The 27,805-nt window shown below is 35.0% G+C and overlaps 1 protein-coding gene across 2 annotated transcripts; it reads left to right on the top strand.

The window, feature by feature from the left end:
• On the top strand, nt 1-27,772 carry LOC113060703 (protein shisa-like-1a). 2 transcript variants are annotated; one of them, XM_026229839.1, is made up of 5 exons: nt 1-229; nt 8,745-8,884; nt 15,575-15,788; nt 18,887-19,177; nt 26,969-27,772. In XM_026229839.1, coding segments are annotated over exons 2-5 (573 nt in total). In that variant the 5' UTR covers nt 1-229; nt 8,745-8,817; the 3' UTR covers nt 26,970-27,772. The 2 variants fall into 2 exon arrangements, with proteins under 2 accessions (XP_026085624.1, XP_026085615.1); XM_026229830.1 differs by lacking the exon at nt 26,969-27,772 and having other exon boundaries at nt 18,887-19,181.
• Nucleotides 27,773-27,805: the final 33 nt, after the last annotated feature.

Raw genomic sequence — 27,805 nt, 5'->3', positions numbered from 1 at the left:
TTTAAGTGCAGGGACCCAGCACATGGAAGGTAGAGGGCAGAAGTGCGTGTTTCCTCTCCTCCCCTTTACCTCCGTTCATCTTCTCTTTCCGATGACAGGCTGAACACAGTGGAAACAGCAGGATGAGTGTGTACCTGTGTGTTTATGCCGTACTCCATCAGAGAGCCTCATTCAACATGCTATAACATCAGGCAAACTAGCTCTACAAGAGAGAAAGACACAGAAAGAGGTAAGACCGACTCTGCTTCTCATTAACGAAAAAACACGCGTTTTTCTTTCTGTTTTCAAAAAAGCGCAGCCAAATGTTTGAATCACATGTGCTGAACTTGGAACAGACCTTTTGGTTTTATTGAACTCACAGACAAAGTTGCGGTACGTTATTGATATTTCTGAGTATTGATTGGGTGAAGAGGTTGTCTGTTTTGAGCTAATGTGCAATATTGTGGGAATGGACATGTATATCAATACATCAGTGCTTCAAGCTTTACATAATTAGACAGGTTAATGAGGAACTGCTAATTATTTGGATTTCCTGAGTGTCTGAATTTCCCCTTTGCTTGGCACTGGAAAGGAAACATCTAGAGAGATGGTAACTTGGAAACAAGCGAGTTTCTTGTTTTTACGATGTAAAGAACTTAGTCTTAGTCAACAGCAGATGGGCATCCATTCAGCCTCTGTGTGTATCTGTTGATGACAGAAGCATCCCAGCAGCAATTCACTGCTACTAACTGGGTTCCCCACCTCTGTTACTTTACAGACTGTGTGCGAGCCTGTGTGTGTTTGACAGCTCTCTTGTCTGTGAGAGGTTGGGATGTCAGTTGGTGTACTCGAGCATACTTTAGTTTATCAGAATGCGTCCTCAGCTGAGCAGTGATGAGTGATTTTGTTCGGAGTCCTCGAGCTGGTTTTTAAAGAGTGCCACCGAAACCCTCACAGCTCGATCAGACACATCTAGTGTCAACATGACCAGAATACTATATTATATTTCATTAATTTTAATAATTAAAAAAATATAGAATATATAATATAAGTAATATATATATATATATATATATATATATATATATATATATATTATTTGTTATTTATATATATATATATATATATATATATATATATATATATATATATATATATATATATATATATATATATATATATATATATGTGTGTGTGTGTGTGTTATTTTTATAAACTATTTTCTTCGATTAATTTAAATAGTTTTTAATAATTTTTTTAAATGTTTCAAAGCTAAATATTAAAACTTAATTCAATTAGGGGATAATAAACATTCAGTTGGGGAAAATAAACAGTGCGATATACTGTACCTGACATGAAATATTAATTCTATTACTAATTGTATATATTCTTAAATACATGCATTGTATATAAATTAATGCTATATTATATTTCATTATCATACCTATACATTATTCTATGTAGATAAAAATGCATTTCCTAGAGAAGACAAACCTCTAAGGTCATTCTCACTATGGTCTCACTAAGGCAACATTATTTTATATTATATTATAAATTAGCTACTTTTTTTAAATTATTTTTTATGTGCCTTTGTAAAAAAAATGTACATTTGTATTTATATTTCTTTTTTTATTTCAGTTTTAGTAATTGCAAACTTTTTCCCAGTTAGTTGCTTAAGGTAATGTTTTTATTTTTCACTTAAGTTTCCCATATAATATTTATATTCTATTTAAACTTTATTTAGTATTAAGTATAGTATTTTTAATGCTATTTTCAGGAACAATAACAACCCTGCACTATACAGTCAGTGATGTTACCCGGATCTGCTCTCTGATAAACAACATTGCCATGGACAACAGCAAATATTAGGAAATATCTTCTGAATTCTGTGACTGAACAATCAGAATCAAGCATTTCATAAAGTAATAATAATAAATATCAGATGCTGATCATTAATTTGCACATCCCTGGAAAGCAATCACCTCAGCCCAGGTTCAGTTTTTGTGACTCTACCTTAATGTCCACCATGGTGTTAAAGGCTTTTTAAATCCCAAAGTTTAAATTGAGAAATGTGACATTATTATTTAGGAAACACTGTCTAGAAAATGTTCTCTCTGAATCAGAAGCCAAATTTAGGCTCCTAATTTTAGTCTCGACACGTCATCTCTCTGAGGTGAGAAATACATTTAGCAGGAGAACAAAGGGGCTAGTTTTAATGAGAGCCATATTTCAGCCCCCTTTTGCCCCAGCAGCACTGGTTATCTGCCTTTCACAGAGAAAAGGAGATTCTTCTCAATTACAAACAACCTGCTCTGGATGTCTCCGTTTGCTTTGAATACATGACTTGAAAGACAAAAATCTTCTAATTTCTCTGAGTCCAAGTCTTACACCTGATGCTCTGCTTTAAACACCGATCCGCCTGAGGCACTAGAAGCTTAAAGCTAAGAGCAGTCGATCACACTGCAGGTAAGTCTTGATGTACACACAGGACCATCAGAGTCGCTTAAAGACATCATCCTCACACTACAGCAAAAAACTGACACAGGGGAACAATAAAAGAGCTTTTTAGTAACACTGCAAAGAAACACAAGAGGGCTTAATTGGACCGAGAACTGGGTAAATGGACAGAGGAAGAGAAGGGATAAAAGCTATTTGCTGTCAACCTTTATGACTGAAAAACATATAGGCTCAAAAGCTGGTCATAATAAAGCAACCAATTTATTATCATATTCTCCCCAGCTACTTTTTTTCAATAAAACATTTTAATGAATAATGTTATTAATATTACACACAATATATTTTTATAACATTAAAATAATCATATTTAATTATAATAAAGTACATTTTAAGGTAATAATAAAAACAACAACAAGTTATTTTATAAGTATAACTATAAAAACAAATTAGGTTATCAATATATAAAATATATAATAATAATTTATTCATTATGTTCATTTTAGTGTCTCATCTTTACTTTTAATACAGACAAGCTTTATTTTAATAATATTAAAACAATTTATATTGTATATTTCAAAGGATCATGATAATATATAAAATGTCACTAATAATAGTCACTAATAATAATTAATAATAATTAATAATAATGAAAATGATGATTAAACAATAACAAAATTGACAATAATAATAATTAGTAGGTAGTAGTAGTAATATTACTTATGGCCGTACTGTCTCCAGACTAATCTGATTTTTAGATTGTTTTCCCATCAATACGCCACTTCATTAAAAACGTATAATTGTATAGATTCATCTTTATTATTATTATTATTATTATTATACAATTATTATATTTTAATAATATAAAACTAACTAATACTATATTATATATATATATTAATATTACAACAACAGTCATTTTATTATTAGAATATAAAGCTTTGGCAGAGAGTTAATTCAAAGCAGAACACAACAATGCCAGTTGTCTGGTGTCTAAGGTGTTTGAAGGTGCTTATCCCTGTGCCATTCTTTGTGATTTTAGGTAAGGGGTATTGATGGTAACTATGGGGATGAGCAGAGAACAGACTGTACCATCTGCAGTGCTAATGACGTTAGTTCATGTTATCTAAATGTACCCGTCCCTCTCCTCAGTGTTCAACACATTCTCAGTTCATCCCAACACATTAATCCCTGGACGCAGCATAAAAGTAAGAATCGAACATTTCGAAAAATCATCTTCCATTAACCTCATAGATTTGCATTTACTAAAATGCACTGCTTTTTGTGAGCTGGACAGCAAACTTCATGTTTGACTTTATGGAAGTTTTTTTACAGTTTCCAGGCAGAAAGCAAAAGACCATGAATTGAGGGACATTCTGAAAATCTGTATCACTTTGCATTTGGTCCTGCGGTGCTTTTGAAAATGAATAGTGCAGTCGGGTAGTGAGCGTTGAGCACTGTAGAGGCTCTTTTTGTGTGCCAGATCCCTCTCATGCACATTTCAGAGACCTCTGAGAATATCAGTCAGACTTAACGAGCAAAATGATCCAAAATCTTGATATAGTGACTGACTCTAGAATTCAGTGCTTTTACATTCATTTTCCTTTAAAAGGAACTTCTAGAGAGTCTGACCAGTCAGATCAGCCACTTTACCCAACAAGTTTGGCTAGTTAGCATGCTCCACTTAGCAACTGCAGATGCCAACTATAGCATTTTCTGAGCAAAAAAAGCATCTTTCTCCATAGACGGACATTAAGAAGTAGATGTATTCTTTGCAAGCATATACATATTCTTTACTTGTCTGCTACGTCTGGGAGTCCTGCACCTAAAACTGCCACTGAGATGAATGGGGACGCTAACAGATAGGCCTACCTCTCTTCAGGTATCGCGGACCTCCCCTACCCAATTCTGTCAAAAAACTCCCCTTGAAACCAAAATAACAGAAAGGAACTTGTCTCAAAGGATGATGTTGAATCTTCTCACAGTCTGGCATTGTTTCCTTCTAAACTGACATTAGTTTACAAAGCATTCTGTGATAAAAATGAACTAGCGACAGAACATTCACAAACAATTAGAAAGTAGCTACTCTATTATTCAATAGTCAGAGGCAGCGGGTGTGTGCAGGAGCATATGAATATAAATATGAATTGATCTTCAGAGAGGAACAATGACTTCAGCGCAGCTCTAGGAGAATTTGGTGAGTTCTCGTTTGCTCAGAGACATTCTCTCCTACATTTTCACACATGCACAAGGGTCCGGAGGGGATTGATAAACACAGTGCAGTGTAGCTCGGGGAGAAGAAAGTCCTTCACACTCTTCTGTGAAGCGCTATGTGATGTACTGCCAGGAGAGCCACTGCTAGTAGATTTGGACACAAATGTCAGAGATTTCAGAGCCATATGCACCACACTTCTGTTTCTGAGGGACTGATCCATCTGAGGAACACAATGTATCGTTCTGTGTTTTCAGTTTTGCTAAAAATATGGAAAACTTGGTCCGATTTTCACCTGTAAAACAAGAGGGATTCAAAGTACTACACCTGATACCAAAAGAAGATCTTGTTTTGTGAAGAAGAATTATACTATAAAATTTAGGAAAAATAGTTTTTCTTTTTTGTTTGTTCTTAGAATATGTCTATACAATATTTTTTGAATGTTGCTGCTTTTCACTGTATGGACAAAAACTGTTCAAACATTCTTCAAAATATCTTTTTTTTTATGGAAAAAATGAATTGATCATTAAATGTATAAGTCAAATATGTATTATCATTATTAAATCAAGTTAATAATTGACCATTTATAATTATTAAAGTGATATCATATATATGATAAATTCGTATTATTAGTATAATATTTAATTATAACATTTTAATATAATTATTAAATCACATTAATCATTTTGATTTATTAAAGAATATTATAATTATAATAAATTAAGCATCATAATATATAAAATATGTATATGTAGAATATGTAGAATATTTACATCAATATGAATATATTATAAATAAATTAATATATTGATATTATATATAAAATATATTTAATATTAATTTTACAAAGCATAATAAAAATAAGATATTTTGAAAAAAATTTTAAATTGTATGGGGGAAAAGGAGTTTCAACATTCTTCAAAATATTTTCTTTAAGAATAAATAATTAAGAAAAATTGATCAATAAATTAATAAATTAATTATCATTATACATTAATCAAGTTAATAACTGAAAATGTAATTAAATTATTCTAATAAATTAATAATTAAATTATTAATAATTATTACAGTAATATCATATATATGATAAGTAAATACATTATTATTCATTAATATGCTATAAATGTAAGTATGATTATTAAAATCAAATTAATAATTTGAATTTATTAAATAATATTATAATATTAATAATGATTTATATCATATAATTAAGTATATCATATTTTAAATATGTATAAATCAAAATGAATATATATATAAATATATATTAACATTATATATAAAACATATGTAATACTAATTTTCTTATTTACAAAGCAGAATAAAAATATTTTTTTCTTATTCTTGATGTTGTTGTCATCGTTTGTTTTGTCTTGTCTTGTTTTCACTATACAAAACTCCACAGGCTTTTCCTGTGGACAAAACAGTCTTGAAACAGTCTTCAAAATATCTTTTCCTTGTTACAAAAAAGAAAACAAGTCATACAGGTTTTTAACGCCATGAGGGTGAGCAAACAATTATGTCATTTTCCTTTTTGGCTAAACTGTCTCTTCATTCCTCACACACTTTCTGAATGCCTCTGAGTTTCCACGGTAACACTTAAGCTGTTTGCATGTGCGTAGGACAGTGTTTTTTCCCACCGTATGTTTTTTGTTTTCTGCTTTTAGCATGTAAAAGTGCAACTTTGGTTTCATCTGAGCCGCACAGCAGATGTCCGGTATCTCCTCAGACCTCGGCGGAGTATTAAAGCAACAATAAACACAAACAGAGCTGATTTCTTTATACGATTAAGATATGAAGACATCAGCTTTGACTTAAGGCATAATAACGGAGTAAACTTCATCTGGAATTCAGAAAAAGAGGCAAATCTGATTGTTGAGACTCAAGGGTTTTTTATTTATTTATTTATTTATTTTGCACAATATGATTCTGTAACTTCACAGTAACATATTTCTGTAAAAACATGAGGAAATATAATAACACACAGTGTTGATTGTTGATTATTTGATTATTTCCACACTGTATACAAACAAACATACCTTACCTGTTACCAGAAGTTTTGAAATCAAAAAGATATGTCTGGAAGCTAATATTTTAGGGTGTGTTTATCAATGCAATAGCCTTATCTGAAAAAGAATGCATATGGATACACGTTATTTGCTTTTGGTATGTGTGTGTGTGTAACTGTGTGTGATTTGTTTTCTTCATGTTGGCAAGAGGGAGTGTTTCCTACTGCCAACAAGCCATTCAGAGGCCTGCATGGGTGACAGAGGCGGATTGGCATGGTGACGTGTTATGACAGACGGCCAGCTTTGAGCGAATGTAGCTGTAAACCAAACACAGACATGCTGACTACACACAGAGAAAGATAAGAAAGAGTGATGACAAATATATATCTGGAGACACACGCACACACACATATACACACACCAAGCATACATCAACACATGCATTATGCAGTGCAGCTCCATCTAACCAGTAGTTGGTTGTGCTTAAGGGACATATTTCCTCTCTTCCTGAATGAAGATCTCTGTCTTAGGTAGGTCACATGCATCTATTTTCCATGTGGTCCTCCTGTCAGCCCCTTTCAGCATCCTGATATAGTCTCTGGGTACTGTATAGCATACTGCTTTCATTACTTTTGCATCATGTAGAACACATACTGTGCACCGTAGTGAAGTTTTCTTTATGCATGAGAAGCCTGCATGATCTACAACATTAGATCAAATTTGCCAGGATAGAGTGGTCCAGAATACAATATGCTTGACTTGACTTTATATTTAACTACAACACAAGCAGGCAATGACAAATAAACCATAAATGATAGTGATTTTCTGATATATGAAGTTTTCTGACTGGAGTGGTAAACTTCAGTTTTTTCTCATTTTACTAGATCAAGCGATATAAAACAAATAAGAATCAGTTATTAAATGTGATTATTAAATTAATAATCGCTCAGAGTAAATATTTATTGAACAGTATAGTTTACAAATTAATTACAGTTATTCTAATAAATGTAAAACATTTAATCAATTTTAATATAATTAAACACACACACACAAGAAAATATCTGAAGATTTGAAATCAAATGGGGCAAACATTTTTTTTTAATTAATAATCAGTTAAAATAAATGATTCATTACAAAATCTAAAACAAATGTAATGTAAAAATTAAATAATTATTAACAATTATTATATGAATATCTTAAAATATATACATCTGTAGTATTTAAATAAGCCAATATTAATGTACGATCATTAAATTAAGTATTTCCTATTATCTATCTTGTTTTACAAATAAAAACTGCAATAGTAATAGGAAAATACATAAGCCTGATTTGAGCTCATGCCTACATTGTGCACATGACGTAATAACCACAAGACCATGGCTCTGACCATATACAAGACACACACACACACACACACAGTATGCAGTTACTGCATGGCCTCCAGTAGCACGTATGTTAGTATTCTATTCCAAACACACCCTCTTTGGCACATCTTATATCTTTTCTTATGTGTCTCACGACAGTTGCACCATGATTCGGGAGGATATGGAGGCTTTGAAAAGGCTTTAGACAGACAGATTCGATTTGATATATTGTGTTGGGACTGGAGAGCTTTATTCATATTGCTCTGTTAAAAAATGTGCTTTTCATCAGAGAGAGCCCATGCAGAGACAAGCACGGACAGAATCATCAATAAGGAATTATCGCATTTAATCCCTAGCAACATTCTGTATCTATTTGTCATGAGCGCATATTGGTGGTATTTTTCAAACCAAGATCCCTTCATCAATATTCTCAAATCTCAAATCTTCATCATTAATCTCTCAAGGGTTCCCTTTTGACAGCAATAATGAAAGGATCGGTGTAACACCAGCTGTAGCTCCATCTTATCAGTAATTGCATGTGTAACTCAAGCCCAACAGATGTCTTTGTTCACAAAATCCATACGCTGTTTTACATTTAATTTTGGAACAGTTTAAACACCTGTATATTGTGTGTGTGTGTGTGTGTGTGTGTGTGTGTGTGTGTGTGTGTGTGTGTGTGTGTGTGTGTGTGTGTGTGTGTGTGTGTGTGTGTGCGTTTTCTTCCAGAGTTTGCAGAATAAAATGACCACCAGGCGGTGAGAAATGAGTGTGTGTTGACTTTCTTCATGAGGGCTGAGAGATGACCATGAACGGCCGCTGGTCCTTCAACACCCTGGCCGTCATCTTTATCCTGCTGTCCACTGCAGGTAAGTCCAGATCAAACAGGTGTTGCATATTTATATTATTTCTGCGTTTTACATTAGAACACAATCTCAGTCAAGCACATGCTTTCAGATGTCATGACTTGGATGTGTTGCAGAATGAGTCACAGTTTTAAGGATCTGACTTGGCAGAAACTCTTATTCAACTTTGACTTTCTCAGTTACTAATGACTGCATTTGGACTGATTACTCAACATGAGTCATTTAAGACTGGCCTATTTGTTCTTTCTGGCCGGCAAAGTGTGCAGTGATTACTTAGACAAGCATCAAACATGCACAGAGGGTAAAGTCACTGAAAGCAAATAAAAGGCTATCTAGTATGTGCAAAATAAACTAAAACGTCCAAAAAGGTTTATTTACTATTTGTGTAGCAGTTCCAAAAAGCAACTTTTTTTTATTAAATTAAATAATAAAAATTAAAAATGAATACATGTAGTGTGTGTTTTTGTGTGTGTGTTCATATATGAAGAGTTAATTAGCAGAAACAAACATTGTTCCAGTAACCATTTTTTAAAATCATGTGTTTTCATTTTGCAGTCCAATTAATCTCAAACTGCAGTTGGGTTATTTTGATTAAGTAAAAAAAAAGAAAAATACAGCTACTATATAAACAATATAAACATGATAACATAATACAAAAATATTTTTTTATTTAAAAAAATGGGGTTATCTGTTTTAGCAAATAAACTCCCCATCTATGTGTGTGTCTGTGTGTTTGTGTGTGTGTGTGTGTGTGTGTGTATAAATAAATAAATATATATATATAGTTGTGGTTGTTTGGGGACCCACAAAGCAGTTAATGGATGCAATTCTTTTATTAATAAATGATCATAAAAACCTGATTTATAAAATAAGATTTGTATTTGTATTTGTATAGGCTATTCTTATTTTTGTTTAAATAACAATTGTCTTTATTATGAAGATCCAATCACATACTGAAAGCTGTGGAGTTCATACATGGTTTGTTCTGGCAAATCTGTCATTCAAATGATCTCATCTGTACTGAAAGTCTTTTCTGACTTTTTGATAAATCTCTGGTTCAACAATTTGCATCCAACTCACGTCCCCAACTGAATCTAATCTACCTTTTTACTCCTCAACTCCCAGCAAAACTCACTAAATGGAAATCTTCATGCAAAGCAATAGAATCTCGCCAAACATTTCATCAAATTGCCCTAAGATTAATTCAATACCTACATCCACATTTCCTGTAAGACAAACAGCCAGTACAAGAGCCTCAAGCCTGATTCTGCCATTATATTAAAGGCCAGGCCATGACAGATGTGTGTTTGGATCGAGCTCCGAAGACCGTGCTGTTGTTACAGGATGTAAGAGACGGAGAGAAATATTTGGAAAAATATATGGGGAAAATTTATACACATACCTTTTCTTTTGTAGCCCCGTTCACTCGCTCTGTAATTTTTCAAGATGTACCTTACTCAAGGGGGGATTCACTAAGAACGAACTGTGCCCGTTGATAGCCATTTATTTACAAATGCTGTTTGTGTTGTTTCAGCACCCGCTTCACTAAAGGAATTATGCAAATCAGTTAACTGCCCAATAATGGCCAAAAGGATCGCCTGAATGCAATTTGCACAGAGCAATTCCCAAACTTTGTAAGCGAGGTTAGAGCGCTAAGTTATGTATAATTCAGGAGACTAGCGCTTTCTTGCATATTTGACTGTACAGCATTGCTCCACTATATATACTGTATGTTTATTCTACAATTCAAAAGTTTGGGATCCTTTTTTTTTTTATTTTTTTTGGAAAGATATTAATACTTTTATTCAACAAAAATGCATTAAATTGATAAAAGTAAAAGATATTTATAATTATAGTTTTTTTTTTTTTTTTTTTCATTTATTTAAAAAAAAGTCCAGATATATGGGTTCCACAAAAAAACAGTACAACCTTGTTCAAAAATGAAAATAATAAGAAATCTTGAGCACCAACTCAGCATATATATGATTTCTAAAGGATACATATGACACTGAAAATTCAAAAGGCTGAAAAAAAATCACCATTGCCATGACAGGAATAAATTATATTTTAAGATATATAAAAACAGAAAACATTTATTTAAAATTGTAATATTATTTCACAATATTACTGTTTTTACTGTGATTATTTATTTATTTTTACAAATAAAAGCAACCTTAGAATTTCAAAGTCATATCAACCACAAACTTTTGAATTGTAGAATGTATGTATATTTGCATAAAAGTTTCTATTTATTTATACATGTAATATTGGGACTGTTTTTGACAAAAAACAAAAAGTGAATGCTGAAAATAATTTTGTTGAGAATAATAAATTACCATTAAATGCTAATTTATCAAATATGATGCATACACGCATACAAACATTTTTATTATTATTTGTATATATTTTGTCTAAAGGTTCAAAGTTTCAATAAACATCAAGTAAAAAAAAATTTAAATAAAAAAAAGTCACATTTCAAAGCACTTAGCATCTGCTTAAAGTGGATTGAGAGTGTTTTTATGCTAAATTAGTGCACACTGAAGTGGCACGACTCACCCCAGGATATTTCAACAGACAAGCGGAGCCAGAAGTATCTCACACACAGACTTCTGAGATTGTTTATGTAACTCCTGAGCCATATCTCACCCTACACAGAAGAGATAAATATCTCAAATGAAGCGAAACCTGTCCCCAAAGTGAACACGGCAAGAAGCAGAGAACAGAGTTCTTTTCACAAACCTAATGGCTGAACATCATGGAGAAATAGTGCACATCATTCATAAACCATTCTCCAGTGAGTGCAGATGTGTTAATTCTAACATAGACAGACACCATTACCTAAAAAGTAACTTGAGGACAAGGCCCTCATTCAAACATCTGTAAATATTTAATATTTCTTTCACGGAATGTTCTTTGCAGTCATGTAACTAGTTATAATGAGTAAGAGCTACAGTCCACCATCATTATAAAACACAACCAGGTAGATCTGCTCTCTCTGCCAGAAAACACATGCTGACTTCCTTCATCTGCCAAAGCTCCCACAAGAGGGTGAACTTTCACCTTTACGAGTCCACACAGCTCGTGTTTGGCTTCATGAGGCAATCTACCCCATCCAAAATCTGCCGTTCCCTGAGGTTAATAGTCATAAACCTACCCATTTATGGTAACGTCAGTATCCTTAAAACATTTAGTAGGCTTTCTTGACTGAGCTCACTTCAATATGCATGAAAGAGTTCGCTATTCATCTTTGTTTTTTTCTGAGCAAATGTCTTGTGTGCCTTTTGTATGCAATGAACCATTTCGGTTCTGTTTACCGTTCCTGAATGTGCAACACAGTTAATTAAACACTGTACTCCTGCACTTAGAACCCAGGAAATTGAAGTTGTGACAATGTTTATTTACTGAAAACATAAATAAGCATAAAGTAGTTATTTATACTCTAAAAGTGACTTAATTATTCAATGAACAAATAAACAAGTGAACAATGTTTTTATTTATTCAGGGCTAATTAACAGATTGCATTGACACACATTTTTGTGCTGAATTAAAAAGAATGAACCATGGGGTTGCTCTTTGCATGCTAAAATTGCATTTGATTTGTTCATGTTTTGCTATATCTATTTTGTTGAAGACTAAAATGTTCTCATCATTTGTCATCAGACTGCTGAAGGCAGTAAAGATTACATCACTTATTTCCAAATATTTCTTTCAATAACCAGACTAGCACCAAACCAACATTAAGCTATGGAAGCCTGTTTCCACCTTAAGAGTACACAATAAAAATGGTAAGCTTGAGAAAAAGTCTATGTAAGTCAAATAACAACAAAGCCACATTGTGGGACTTAAAATCACTATTAAAATACATATAAACAGTAATATTGTGAAATAGCATTACAATTTAAATGAGCTGTTTTATATTTTAATAGAGTTTCAAATGTAATTTATTCCTGAGATGACAAAGGTGAAATTTCAGCATCATTACATGATCCTTCAGAAATCATTCTAATGTTGATTTGGTGCTCAAGAAACATTTATTTTTATTATCAATGTTGAAAACAGCTGCGATGCTCAATATTTTTTGTGAAAACAGTGATATTATTTTCCCCAGGATTTTTTGATGAATAGAATGTTTTAAAAATCCATAATTTATTTGAAATGAAAATCTTTTCTAACAATCTATACGTCATTACTGTCACTTCTTATCAATTGAATCCAAAAATGATTGACCCCAAATTTTTGAACTGTAGTGTACACACCAAAAATGGTCTCTGTGGTAAACGTCAGCCCTCGAAGAGGCAGTCGTACATGATATTATGTTATGGTTTTAGTCCTGTTAGAAAGGTGTTTGTCCACCTGGACACATCGCACATACATTCACGTTTCATTCTCACTTTACTTCTGGTGAAATGAACCGAGCATGAACCGAGGTGTTGCCTGTCAGTGCAGAAAACCATAGTAGGTGCTGATCATGTGGTGTACCAAAATAAAAACACTTAAATACTCCCGCTGCCATGGTGAAAAAGAGAACGAAATAATCTCCAACAGGTGGTTTTCATTTCACACCCCAGCTTTTTCTTTTGTTCTTTATTCCCCCTTTCCAAATATGAAAGACTTGCCTTATTGCCTGACTTTTTGCCTGTTTGGTTGATGGATACATAGCCTGAGCACTGCCAAATAACTTCCCCTGTAATACTGGGCTCTTTATAGTGTCAAAGGTGGCACTGGAGGGCTCTCTGGCCCACGCTCCTGTCAGCGCTGATTTATTCCGATCATTACCAGGCTCTCTGTATGCCTGCGCACTCACGTAATTGGACGTTTTGGTCATTAGCGAGAGGTCAAATGCGGCAAACATTAAATTGTTTCCTGTGTCATAATATTTTTTGCCTTGCTTATTCAACTTCGATTCACGGCAATTAACGTTAAAAGTTTTTGTTTCTATTCCAGTTCTTGCGAGTCTTTTCCAAGCTTGAATCCTACTCTTCTCATTCATTGTTGTGATGTGAATCAGAATAATTGCCTTGAAATAACTGAATAAAAAAAAAAAAGCACCGAAATGAAAAATGGTTGAAAATATATTCACCCGCAGGTCATCCAAGATGGAGATCAGTGTTTCTTCATCAGAACAGATTTGGAGAAATGTAGCATTACATCACTTGCCCACCAATGGATCCTCTGCAGTGAATGGGAGCCGTCAGAATTAGAGTCCAAACAGCTGATAAAAAGCATCACAATAATCCACAAGTAATCCACACAATCAATAAACATCTTGTGAAGTAAAAAGCTGCATGTTTGATTCCATCATATTGGCAATTTATTTTTATTAAAATATATGTCCTCTATCCATAATGCTCCTTTCTCCAGTGGAAAAAGTTTTCTCGTCTGAATCAGGAGAGAAATATGCACAGATGGACTTTTTCAGGAAATGTTATGTAGTCCTACTCAGATTTAGTCCAGAAGTGACGGTTTAAAGTTAAAAAGCCTTAATGATGGATTTGTTTCTTACAAACACACAGATTTTAACATCACGAGACATTATTTGATGGACTGGAGCTGTGTGGATTTCTTGTTGATTATTGTGATGCTTTTATCAGCTCTCATTCTGACGGCACCCATTCAATGCAGAGCATCCATTGGTAAGTAAGTAATATAATGTTAAATTTCTTAAAATCTGTTCTGATGAAGAAACAAACTCATCCACATCTTGGACAGCATAATGGTGAGTAAACATTTAGCAAATGTATTCCTTTAATGCAGTTACCCAAGGAAAAGTTTAAGTTTAATATATAAGTTTAATATTCTAAGTTTAATATATAAAACCTAAAACAATCAGGCAACCATATAGCTGCAGTTTTTTTTTTTTTTTTTTTTACAATGCATAGAATCTCAGCAATTTCTTCCCCAACAGTACTGACTCTAGCCTCCAGTTCAGAACAAGAATGCCTCCGGCACAAATATTAATACACTGTAAAAATGGACAGTGAGGTCCATCAAATTCACAGAGATCCAACTCTAGTGTTCCTGTCCATTCCACTCATCACTAGTGCATTCTCAGACAGCTCTCATCTATATGCAAATGATGGCACGGTGCTTTCTTCTATTCCGTAAAGCTCAATATGAAGCTTTAGAGATGAGCAGGTGCACTTTGAGAGTTAGTCTATGGACATTGCTGATGAGCACAGAATTTTTCATTGAAAAAAAGAGGAATGGCCAAGATACTTTGCCTTGCCATTAGAATGTTTTCCGAGCCTCCGTGAACTTCATTATCTGAGCAATTACTGGTGCCAGGATTGCATGACAGCGAGTTAGTTCATGAGCTGAGAAGCTGTCCACTTTGGCGTGAGACGAACATGTTTGTTATGTCACTTATGATATTAAAATCTCTCACTTTACACTGCTATTTGGTTCTGGAGTTGAAATGTGCCACATGACAGACTTCAGAAAGTCAGAAAGGACGTATTTAATGAATCTGGCAGCGTTTAGCAGCCAGAGCTCTAATAACTGAAGACATGAAAGAACTGCTCCGTAAATCTCTTCCTCTGTTCCACCCCAATAATCTCTATCTTGCACATATCAGAAGTCATTCATCCTACAATGAATCAGATCACGATCTGTTTGAAATCACTCAGCTCTATCGACCCATGAAAGACTTGCTCTATTCCCTCATACTGCACTGTTTTTTTAATCTCTCTGCAGCTCTCTCTGCGCACTTCAGGGTGTGTGAGCCTTACTCCGACCACAAGGGGCGCTATCACTTTGGTTTCCACTGCCCTCGACTCTCAGACAACAAGACCTACATATTCTGCTGTCACCATAACAACACGGCCTTCAAGTACTGCTGCAACGAAACTGAATTTCAGAGTGTGATGCAGCTCAACATCACCACCAACTCAGACGGCTTTGCCCACAAGTGAGTAACTGTTCTGATAGCATGCACTTTGCTTTGTTGGGCTCTGAACCAACAGCCATCATAAGAGTCAAACATTTGTCAAATGGTGTACCCTATCTAAATTTTGCATATATATATAAAATTTTTGTTTGTTTACAGTCAACTTAGATGCCATTTGAGTAAAACTGACTAAAATTGAAAAAAAATGTTTTTTAAATAAATATAAAAGAATTTATGGAAAATACTCTTTCTGTATTAAGTATAACATATTGTAAAATATGAATGTAATACAAAAGAAGAGATAATAAAAATAAGTACATAATTCACAAAAAAATGCAGATTCATCTTTAATTCACTAAATGGTTTCAGTAAAATAAAACAACTGTAATCTCTAGATTTAAAAAAAAGAAAAGGGTACATACTGCATTCAAAATATTTTATACATGAAAGTTGTTGTTAAAATATTAAGTTCATATTAAGTTTGTCCTATATATAGCTACATTTTGTAAAATATTTTAATAGGGGTGCTGCGATCACGATCGGCCGATCATTATGCGCATCTCGTCAATAAAGCCGGTTATCTAATCAGCGGTTAATTCCATCAGGTGCGTGATTTCACATAGAGTAGCTGTTACTACAGAGAGCCGTTGTTAATAGAGAAGATGCGCAAATCCACTTCATTTTCAGCGTTTTTTGGTGCATCTTCTCAGTTAACAACGGCTCTGTGTAGTAACAGCTGCTCTATGTGAAATCACGCACCTGATGGAATTAATCGCTGATTAGAAAACCGGCTTTACTGACGCGATGCGTATTAACGATCTTCCGATCGTGATCGGAGCACCCCTATATTTTAAGCAACCACTTTTAAAATCCTTGAATTAAATGATATTTTTATATATTAATAAACATGATTAATGAGATATTTTAAAACATTTGACTTATATTGAGAAAAACAAATAACAACTGAAATTGATATTTGATTGTATTGTCTTGGGCAAAATATTCAAAAATTGAATATTTGGTTAAATTTTATATTTTATAAGCTGCCATTTAAGTAAAACTAACTAAGTCACAAAGAATTTGACTAAAAATATATATATGCAGTTGCAAAAATATTAAGCTGTTTTAAACATATGCCTCACAATCATATAGTAAAAATACCAAATGCATGCAATATCTCCATCTCGATTTCAAACTCTTCAGCCTAAAACTTGACAAATAACCTCTGATGCTGCTATGGTGTGAAATAATTGAAGATTCTCTGAAAATGTCTCATTCGCACTTTTTCTGCTACTTTTTATTTAATTCACTGGGTGATAAGAGATAAAAGATAGACAGTGTAATCTGCCCTCTGCCCTCAGTGCACATTTCTAAAAATGGGCCTTGATTAATCCTTCCTACATAATCATTCATAGCTAGTCCATCCATCCAAACCCTACCCACAGCCAGCCTGCACCCAACCAAAACTTCCTCTGACAGGGTGCTGACCCATACGCTGTGTTGAAAAAGCCTTCCTTGTGCTGTAATGACCACAGAAGGTTAGCAGTGCCGTTCAGATTTTTCCACAGGCTGTTAAAGCAACAAAGTCTGAAAAATGACCCCCGGTCTCTGGTGCAGTGAGCCAGACCAGAGCTCAGTAGAGTGACGCCTTTCTTCTGAATATCATCATGGCTTGTTTATCCCTTCAGCTGACAGAGAGGGAGGTTAGAAAGATGTCAGATGGACTTGCTTATTTGCGGCAGACCTGAATTTGTTTGCCATCCTTAGACATATGCAAACACGGTTCAAAAATGCTGCAGATTCAAATCCACATGCATGCAAAAGATACAGAAATATCTGAAAGAACAGGTTAAATGCAGGTTCATTTCAAGTATTTTTCATTTAATTGGGGGTTATCAAACTTTTGGATGTCAAAGACCCTGCAAATATCATTCCTCAGTTGCTTGGGACCCTAAATATAAAGGCACTGGCAGCTTTTGTGATGATATAAAACCGTTCCAATATTCAACAATTGTAATTGGCCAAAAAAAAAAAAAAATTAAAAATATAAAAATATATTAAAATATACTTTCTATTAAGTATAAAATATGAATATAAATCAAGTGAATATCATATTTAAGGAGAGAGAGAGTGTGTGTGTGTGTGTGTGTGTGTGTGTGTGTGTGTGTGTGTGCCTGTGTGTGCGTGTGTGTACACACTGTAAAAATAAAAGAGTATTCAGTCATGTTTTACAAGAAAATATACTATTATTTAATTAATATAGTTAATAAGTTATTAATATAATATGTACATTACTTTTCTAATACATACATTTTTTTAAATATTAAGTGGCATGCATTTATATTTTAATCACCTCCTAATCTTGAATATTTTAGCACATCCATGACTAGGAAAAGACATGACTGTATTATAAAAAGGATTTGAAAATATCAGCACAATATCTCGATAAAAACAAAAGTGATGTATGATTGTACTGTTGCTGCCTGCGTCAGCAGTTTCTGAAACATCTCTGTTGACGCCTGCTGTGTGTGCAACATCCTAATCACTATTCCCAAGTGAACCACGCATCCAGATCAAATTGTCTGTTCCGATAATGAAAAAATTCCTCTGACATTAAGCCTTTGCAAAAGTCACAGCCTCAGGTGTATGCATGAAAAATCAGTCAAGCATCTCTGTGAGAAACAAGGCAGTACTAATCCACAACAAATCAATTCATCTTCAGCCCCACGATGGGACATGAACAATGAAGCAGTGACATAAAGGCCAGGCTGTCACCATGCCCTGACTCAGGTCAAGCATGACAATGTTATATCACCACTCAAGATCAAATTGATCCCTCAATAGAATCCCAAACCACTGGGTAGCTGTGCAAAGTCTGCCTCACCTGCACACTGTCCTGCCAAAGCAATCAGAAAGCCCAGTGGAAAGCAATTACAGCATTTTACTTCCACTGCATGGGTGCTGACCTCTCTTTTCATTACTCGGTTGATTTAAATGAGGCGAAAATCAGGCCTATTCTTCCTTGTAATGATATGATTATTCGTGTTTCTTTTTTTTTCTTCCTTGTAGAGCATAAGCAACACCACTAACTTCCATCATTATCCTTTCTTTTACTTTAGTAACTACACTGCTCTCATCGGAGTGTGGATTTACGGCTTTTTCGTCATGGTCCTCCTGGCTTTGGACTTCCTGTACTATTCGGCTATGAACTACGAGTTGTGCCGGGTCTACCTGGAGAAATGGGGGCTTGGAGGTCGGTGGCTCAAAAAGGCCAGGATTCAATGGCACAGCGCGGCTCAGGAGGGCGAACACAACATGGGATCAGGCCTGAGTCAGCAACATGCGCAGCACAGTTTGAGAGGAGAAGCACAGAGCCCTACGCTCTTGACCTTCCAGACCTCAACAGCCTGGTGAGTCAACCAACCGGGATAAAGGAGAACTCCCGGATAACTTAACACCCTTATGTTATGTGCAGAGAGTCAGTGTAGCAGAACACTAACTGATTTCTGATCTTGACTATCAGTGGGCTGTATGGAAGCAGGTTTCTGCCACTGAATGAAAAATAAAAAAGGGAATTGCGACTTTTTATCTGACAGTTGTGTAAACTTGCAATTGTAAGTTCTAAAGTGAGAATGTTGTGATATAAAGTCGCAATTGTGTGTTATAAAATCAGAATTGCGAGATATAAACTTTGAGAAATTAAGCTTGTAGGGGTCGGAAACCTACGACACGCGTGCCAGCAGTGGCACGCAGAGGGATAATTGCTGGCATGCTATAAAATACTATTAAAGTGTGAGAATTAACTTACGCAAGTCTTCGGATCCAAGTGCGAATGCTGCACGTACTAGGCCTCAGCGATCTAGCAGCGCTTGTCAATGTCAAAATGACTGAGATGACCAATCGAATCAAAGTAGGCGGGTTTATTGTTCACAGAAGCAGAACACGGAGCGTCAGTTTAACGTTAAAGAGACCGAGGTAAGGTGAAGAAAATGATCGACAGCTAGCTATATCCAGTGACAAACTACTTGATTATAATTTTTTTTAATAGGGCCATTTTGAGAGAGAGTGAGCGAATTGTCTGCGTCTCAGTTTAGTTTCCTTAAAAACAGCGATTTTACCCCCCTCGTTGCTGAGAAATATAATGTAGCAATTCCGTATTGATTAATAAAAGTCACGTGGCAGCGCTGACAACAAGATTATGAGTTTCTGATTGTTACTTTTTGCACAGCATGATCTCAGATCTCTGTGTGCCAGTGGTGGTTGTGTGTGTGTGTGTGTGTGTGTGTGTGTGTGTGTGTGTGTGTGTGTGTGTGTGTGTGTGTGTGTGTGTGTACGCGTGTGGCTGCATGCATCAATTTTAAGCAGTGCATTAAAATAGAACAGTGATTAAACTAAACGGTTAATGCATTAGCATTGGCCTTGTCACTCACACACATACAGTGGTGTTCTGGATGGTCACATTGTTTATTTGTTTTTCAATAAACTAAAAAAAGAAAAAAAAACTATTAATGAATAAATCCTCAGAAACTATTTGCATGAAAATCTATTAGGCCTATTCTTTTTTTTATCGTATCATTTAAAAATATGTATGTACTGTATAAAGACAGATTGCATTGGGAAGGGAGGGTAGGCACAGTCGTGGCCTAATGGTTAAAGAGTCGGTCTCCCAATCGAAAGGTTGTGGGTTCGAGTCTCGGCCCAATCGAAAGGTTGTGGGTTCGAGTCTCAGGCCGGCAGGAATTGTGGGTGGGGGGAGTGCATGTACAGTTCTCTCTCCACCTTCAATAACATGACTTAGGTGCCCTTGAGCAAGGCATCGAACCCCCAACTGCTCCCTGGGCGCCGCAGCATAAATGGCTGCCCACTGCTCCGGGTGTGTGTTCACAGTGTGTGTGTGTGTGTTCACTGCTCTGTGTGTGTGCACTTCGGATGGGTTAAATGCAAAGCATAAATTCTGAGTATGGGTCACCATACTTGGCTGAATGTCACTTCACCTTCACAATTCTTTAATCATATAAACATGCATCTAAATCAATCCATAATCCTAACATTCTAATAGATAATGTTACTCAGTACTTAACAAGGACATTTTATATATTATATATAAAAGGGGAAACTTCTACCCACTGCAGGTGTTGGCCACATGAGCCTCTAGTGGTTAATCTGGCTCAGTATGAGCTAGCATTTGCTCTGCCATCTGTTGCTCACTGTTCCCTGACAAAGACCTTGTCACAGCGATCCTTGGTCACCCCTATCAAAACAAAGCCTTTGCATCTTTGCCCATGCAATACTGAAATTAATATATATATATATATATATATATATATATATATATATATATATATATATATATCATACTGTATGACGCAGCATTCTTAAATCAAAAACTACAAAATGCTTACCAAAAGACAAATGAATTGCTTTTGACAGAAGGCATTAAAGGGTTTTGTCTGTATGATATGCAATATACAGATTTCCTGTCACATTATGATAGTACTATCAAAATCAAGATATCAGAAAATGTAAAATAATTCAGTCAGTGCTGTTAATTATGATTTAAAGGTATAGTTCACCCAAAAATGACAATTCTGTCAATAAACCTTTGTTCATCTTCAGAACACAATTTAATATATTTTCGGTTTCTGACCCTACATAGACATCAATGCAACTGACATGTTCAAGGCCAAGAAATGTAGCAAGTACATTATTAAAATAGTCCATGTGACAACAGTGGTTCAACAGTAAATTTATGAAGCTACAAAAACATGTTTTGTGCACAAAGAAAACAAAAATAACAACTTTATTCAATAAGTTCTTCTCTTCCGTGTCAGTCTTTGATGCTTATTCACAAGAGTATTAACCACGTGTGGTGCTGCTGACAAAAAACACCATTGATATTGGCTCTTGCACAATCTGACAGACAAGAAACGTAAAAGCCGGAAAAAATTACAGTGTACGTCCAAATCTAGAGTTATTTTTAAAGCTAGTTTTTTGGCCAGTCATTTTGAAATGCAAACTGAATTCTGAAACGAGCCAATGAGCTTTCCATTCTCTCATTCTCGCCCCTCCCCTTCCACACCTGTCCTGTCAACTGAGAGCGGAACGTCTGGAGGCAGGCGAGTGGAATCTAGCGTGTAATATGATGATGATGCGTCTCGCACTTTGAAGATGCTGGAGAAATGGAGCTCTTGCAGCTCAGAGATAAGACAGATGGATGCAAGAGCGCAATAAGTTAGTCTGGCTCTCTGACTCCAAAAGAATTTTGAAGGATAAGGTTAATTGAATACTGGCATACTTGAGATGTAATTCACATCAAAGCATTAGAAACGCAGCTTCTCCCATGTCTGCGTTCACGATGGTTGTGCTAAAATATGCTTTAATCAACACCCTGAGCTTGTACTACAAATGACAGGACAATGATCAGTTTAAAAGCAGATAGCAATCGCAAAAGTGCTAAAATTAAGGCCCAAAAACGTAATTTAATATGCAAGTGAAATAACACAATTTTCTTTGCCCCCTTCCGCCTGGTCGATCTTCATGTGTGTGTTGTGCAGGTGCTGCTAATTAAAGTCCTGCACCTGCATGCTGTTGGCAGGAGATAATTTAGAAGTGAAAGCCTCCCTCTGCCCTCCTTTATACGGTCTACTGTGTCAAGATTCTCTTCCAGCTTGTCAACTCTTTTTGAATGATTATTTTCAAAAAGGAGTTTCAAAAAGGTCCAAATGTCATTACTTTGAATTTTTGCAGGCATACAGAAGGATTTTCTCAAAACCCCAATTTGTGTAATACTGAATTTAGGAGTCAGCATGCATTTTTCCAAATGTAAGATGCAGCAGAAAATTAGCCCATTGATTCACAAATGGTAAAGCAGTGGTTCTCAACCTTTTTTACTCAAGATAATATTTAAAGCTTACCCAATATATTTCTGGTACTTACAATGAAATAACAAAGCTTCTATTTTTCATTTTTAATGAAACTGTGGGTGCAAATATATTAGAATAACACTCCCCTATATCATATTTATTGAATGAAATACAATACTCGTTCCATTTTGGGGTGCTGGTTTTAAAAAAAATGCCATTTTTCTCTAGCATTGCACACTTTCTCACCAAATATATGCATTTTGTAGCATTTTTGCTTTTGACCACCATATGTAAGGTTATGAAGTCTTGTATTATTCTTCAGTCACCTGAAAAACTACCACAAAGACAAGATTCCCATTTTATTTCTTCAAATCTCTACTGATTTTCACATTCTGAAGATGACATTTTATCATCCTGATTTTCCAGATTGTAAGTTAAATTATACATTTAGTCATATTGTCATACGTTCCAAAACTTTTGACATTTGACAACACTGACTTTTAGTGTATGACCAAAGACAGAAATTCCCTAATATTGCACTGGCATTGATAACAGTCTACAGGAATCTCATACAAGTGGTCATCAACTTTGAGTGGGTAAATTTTGATAATAGTGTAATTTCCAAGTGTAATTTGAGGGGTAAGATTAATTCTTATAGTAACAGACAACAGTAACCGAAAATCCTGCTGGCTGTGCCAAATGAAAAACACTTGTTCTACATGAGCTGATCAGAGTGATGTTTAGAGTTTTACAGTCAACAGTACATCTACCTGCAGGCTGTGGGCAGCAAACCAAATAGCATCACTGAATAAAATGCAACTTTTCATAGAACCGCATAAGAGAGAATCCATCTGAAAATAATTAAACAATTTCCCGACCGGTGGTGAGTGGAGATAGCAGTTTCCCGTAGCTTTCGTGATTGCATTGCTGGTCTCTTTTGGAGTTTTCTCATCATGGTTCCTGATGACATTGGTATCACATCGATAGATCCAGGTTTTTTATATAAATAAAGAAATTAAGAAAAAATGGGAATGTTTTGAATACCCTTAAGGCTATAATGAAATTACGGTTATGGCAAATGTCTCATTACGTCTTCAAGAGGCATTTGTGATGAATAATGAGGCGGTAAGCTACGTTAGGAGCTAGAGCCTGGAATTCTACTTTAAACAAGCCTTTAAGCCAATTAAAATGCGTAAAAGGCTGAGAATTTAACACACTATGCAAAGCCGACACTTAATTTTCATTATGTAATGGAGTGTAGTAGCAAGCATTGTTTAAAATTACCAGCCAGTTTGCCTTTGACATTGAGAGCCACAGTCTTCTGAAATTCAAACATATTAATTTAGCTATTTCTCTCCGAAAAGACTCCAGTCACAGAAAACTGATATTTTCATTTGAATGCAACCAACTCGGAGCATTTCCTATCAGAACGCCTCTGCCTCATTTCCCAAAACAATCATCTCTCAGGGGTTGTGGAGTGGAGGCAGGCCCAGTGGGGGCAGTTGATACTTCTATTGCACACAGAGGGCTTGTGTAAATATCTTAGCATGAAGTGACTCACCATTGTCTTGGCTCTTGTACTGTACACACAGGGTTTGGTTTGGATTAAGACCTTGGGTTTGCTTTAGAAGAACTGTCTTTCACACATAATCAGCTGCTTCTGACTTTCAAATTTAATTTAAATCCTATTTTTTACTATTACTATCACAATAATGATAGATCACTGGCCAGTGTGAGACAGTTCTGAGGCTAATGAATATTTTAAATTTTTTGATTTAGTTGATATCCATTTTTATGCAATGCAACTTATTCTTCTCCTGATATTATCAGAACAAAATTTTGAAAATGACTTGGAAAAAAACGCCAATCCATAATGGAGCTACAAGCAGCATTATGTAATTTTTTATTTGATGTGCTCTCTGTGACCTAGTTTCTGTCTCCCGTTTGATTATGTCATTTAGTTCAGGTGTGTCTCGTTTACGAATGTACTTAAGTCCCTGTCTGTTCAGTTAGTGTTTGTCCGGTCTACTATGTCCCTATGTGTGCTCCAGTCTGATTTGTCCTGGATTTACCCTTGAGTGGGTTTATTAAAGACTATTTGCATTCATCTTCATCTTCTTTGTGTATTTATCTCCTTAGCTGTGACATTAATAAATATGAATAGGGTGATTACAGTAATTTAAACCAAAAATAACTACAGTGACACAACACAATGCAGTGCAACATTTTAAAATACAGGTGTAACACGTTAAAAAGTACACTATACAGTACTACAGATTTAATTAGAATGCTTATAATAATAATAATAATATATCTAGCTTGTTATAAGCATGTTTTCTTTTTGCAAATTAATATTTTTTTTAGGATATTTATTTATATATGGCTATATTATTTATATATAAACATTTAATATTTACATTTATATATTACATTTAAAGCAACAGCCACCTATCTTCAGCAGGTATTTAATGAAAAGCAGAGCATGAACACTGAGCCCTTCTAATATCAATACTATTCTCACAGTTTTTTCTTTTGGTGGAACGGGTGTGAAGACTAAATCCGGAGTGCTCTATTTTGAGTATTTTCCAGGACGCCTGTGGAGTTAGGGAAGACCTGTGTGTGACATTTCAACTGCATGAACAGTGGTGTGTTCCTCAGAGGCGTGTTCTCCAAGACCAGCAAACCTGTCTGCGCTCCTGGCCTACATTGCTTAAAAGCGTTCTGTAATGCATTATAAATGAGCATGGCGCTCTGTGCAGACAGCCCCCTTCTCTAAAGTAGGCCAAAGCTCTGGACATTCCCGAAACTTTCGCTAAGACTAAATTCTTAAAAATCTGAACACGTCCAGAGGATTGCAAGGATCGGCCAGTGGAATGGAGTCGAGGCATTCATCATTACAAACAGGATTAGCTTGTAGGAACGGCTTGATTAAATGTTCTGTCTTTATCTGACATTTCCATTTATGAGACTCACAAGTCTCACTCAAGTGGCAGTGGGATCTAAATGTTTATGCTCTTTCTAAGTAACTCAAGTCAAGTGTACCAGCAGTCAAGTGTGCGCTCATATGTTATTATTAATTACAAACCCACAAGACTTTCTTCCTTTCAGGAGTCCTTACACAAAGGCAGTTTTTGAATACATGGCCAATATTTTTTTCAACACAATTATGGGAAATGGAAAAAAGCAACATAAATGTACAAATGCATCCTCATTGGTTGATTTCTTGCTTATTTGTATTCGGAATCCACAATGTGTCTACATTGTTTAACAGCCGAGTTTTTTGTTGTCCTCACATACTCTATTCAGGTTAACAAATTTGAAGACTTTCGAGTTTGAACGTCTCTGACTTCCTTACAAAGATTGAAATGGTTTGTCAATCATTAAAAATCTTTAGAGAAAAATAGGTCCTTTTCTTCTTCTTTTATTTTTTTTTTTTTTTGCATAAAGCAAAAATCAAGGTTACAGTGATGCGCTTACAATGTAGGTGTTTTATAAAAGCACTTACATAAATTATTCCTTTAAATTGTTAGAATTATTTGAGCTATAAAGCTGTTCTCCTCATTTAAGGTTAATTTTAGAGTTGTACTGGTTATGTCGCCATGGCAGCATTAAATGACTTTACACAGAAAAGGTTGGAAAAAAAATTTTTTCACACTGAAATCATGTTAACATGTCGTTTATGTCTTGTGGTTAGTATTCTAGCATTTACAGATAAGCACTTGGTTTTGGTCACACTTTATCCAAGATTTTAGTTGTTCATGTTTGTGGTAATCAACATTATGCAAGTGCTGTCACTTTAAGATGAACTTGTATTGTACCTGCTTATACTGAACTTCTATTGAACCTACACAAGTGTGTCACATCAGCTCCTATTTCTAGAGAAAAGTTTACAGAGTTGAGTTGAGGTTCTCAAAATACGTTGTTCTGATTTTGTTTATGAACGTTTTGGGTAGGATCTGTGTTGTGTAACTTCTGTATTAGGTCTTATTAGCAATCCAAAGTCTCTCTGTACAGTGATGTAGATCAGCTTGTAAACAGATTGAGATTGTTTGTGAATGCAAGGCTCAATCGTGCTCCGGCTTGCCCATAGCTATGGAGCTGTTGTCTGATTATAGCAAAGCATCCACAAGGGCCTAATCAACACATCTGTTCCACTGGGAGATCCTGTTTCCCATTTAAGATCATCATACATCACTGACAGAGAATACATGCTTGTATTCTAAAATGTATTTAACATGCTTAATAAAATACGGCCACAAAAATATGGGTGTCAACAGACAGATCTGTATAATAAGATTATTTAAATTTTGATCTTGATCTCTCTCTCCATTTCCCTAGATATCCAATCAAGGATTTACTTAGTATGACAAAGGAGGAACTGCCAGGAAATGGAGATTTAAATTCAGAGACTCTTTTCCTGGTCACATCTACATTAAGGACATGGACTGTGCTGGCTACCTCCTGCAGCTCTGCTGGATGACATTTTCTCCACATGAGACTGACAGCTGCAAATGAGTTTCTCTGCCCAATAAGAGGAGGCTTGTTCAGCTGGATCTACTTTTGGACAGCTGTTGAAGGACTTTAATGAGACTGTTGTCTTGGATGCCTAATACCTTGCCTTGTCATTTCAGAAGTTAGGACTTAGACACAGGGAATAGGACTTTGAGGAAAAGACAGAGAAGAGGTCGTTGTGTCCATAAATCTTTACAGTATACAGTTCTGTGAAAATTTTTTTGCCCCCTTCCAGTTTTTTTTTTTTTTTGCATATGTCACACTTGAATGATTCAGATCATCAAACTAATTTAAATATTACACAACTTGAGTAAATACAAAATGCAGTTTTGAAATAATTATTTAATTAAGTCTGCACTCATCTGTTCTTGAATTCCTTTCGATCGCTGCCTGATGTGTTGTTATTTAAGCATGCTTCAATTTGTCAGGTTCTGCTTAAGTGATTTCTTGATTAAGCAGGTTTGTCAGTAATCAGGTCTGGGTGCTAATGAAATTTTACTTTTTAAAATAATGTGATTAAATGACAGTTCTTTCATGATTTAAAAAGGGGGCAATTAATTTTTCACGTAGTGCCAGGTAGGTTTAGACAGCTTTTTTCCCTTAATAAATGAAATTAACATTTAAAAACTGCATTTTGTATTAACTTGCATTATCTTTGTGTAA

Source organism: Carassius auratus, chromosome 4 (genome assembly GCF_003368295.1).
Source record: "Carassius auratus strain Wakin chromosome 4, ASM336829v1, whole genome shotgun sequence".
Classification (NCBI taxonomy): Eukaryota; Metazoa; Chordata; class Actinopteri; order Cypriniformes; family Cyprinidae; genus Carassius; species Carassius auratus.
Note: the sequence above shows the minus strand (reverse complement) of the source record. Positions and strands in the feature narration are given on the sequence as shown.

What these genes read in the sequence shown, in the direction of transcription:
- LOC113060703 (XM_026229830.1), top strand. Translation starts at nt 8,818, where the DNA reads ATGACCATGAACGGCCGCTGGTCCTTCAACACCCTGGCCGTCATCTTT. An exon ending in TATCCTGCTGTCCACTGCAG is followed by an intron (nt 8,885 to 15,574) that starts GTAAGTCCAGAT and finishes ATCTCTCTGCAG; the next exon opens with CTCTCTCTGCGCACTTCAGG. An exon ending in TCAGACGGCTTTGCCCACAA is followed by an intron (nt 15,789 to 18,886) that starts GTGAGTAACTGT and finishes CTTTTACTTTAG; the next exon opens with TAACTACACTGCTCTCATCG.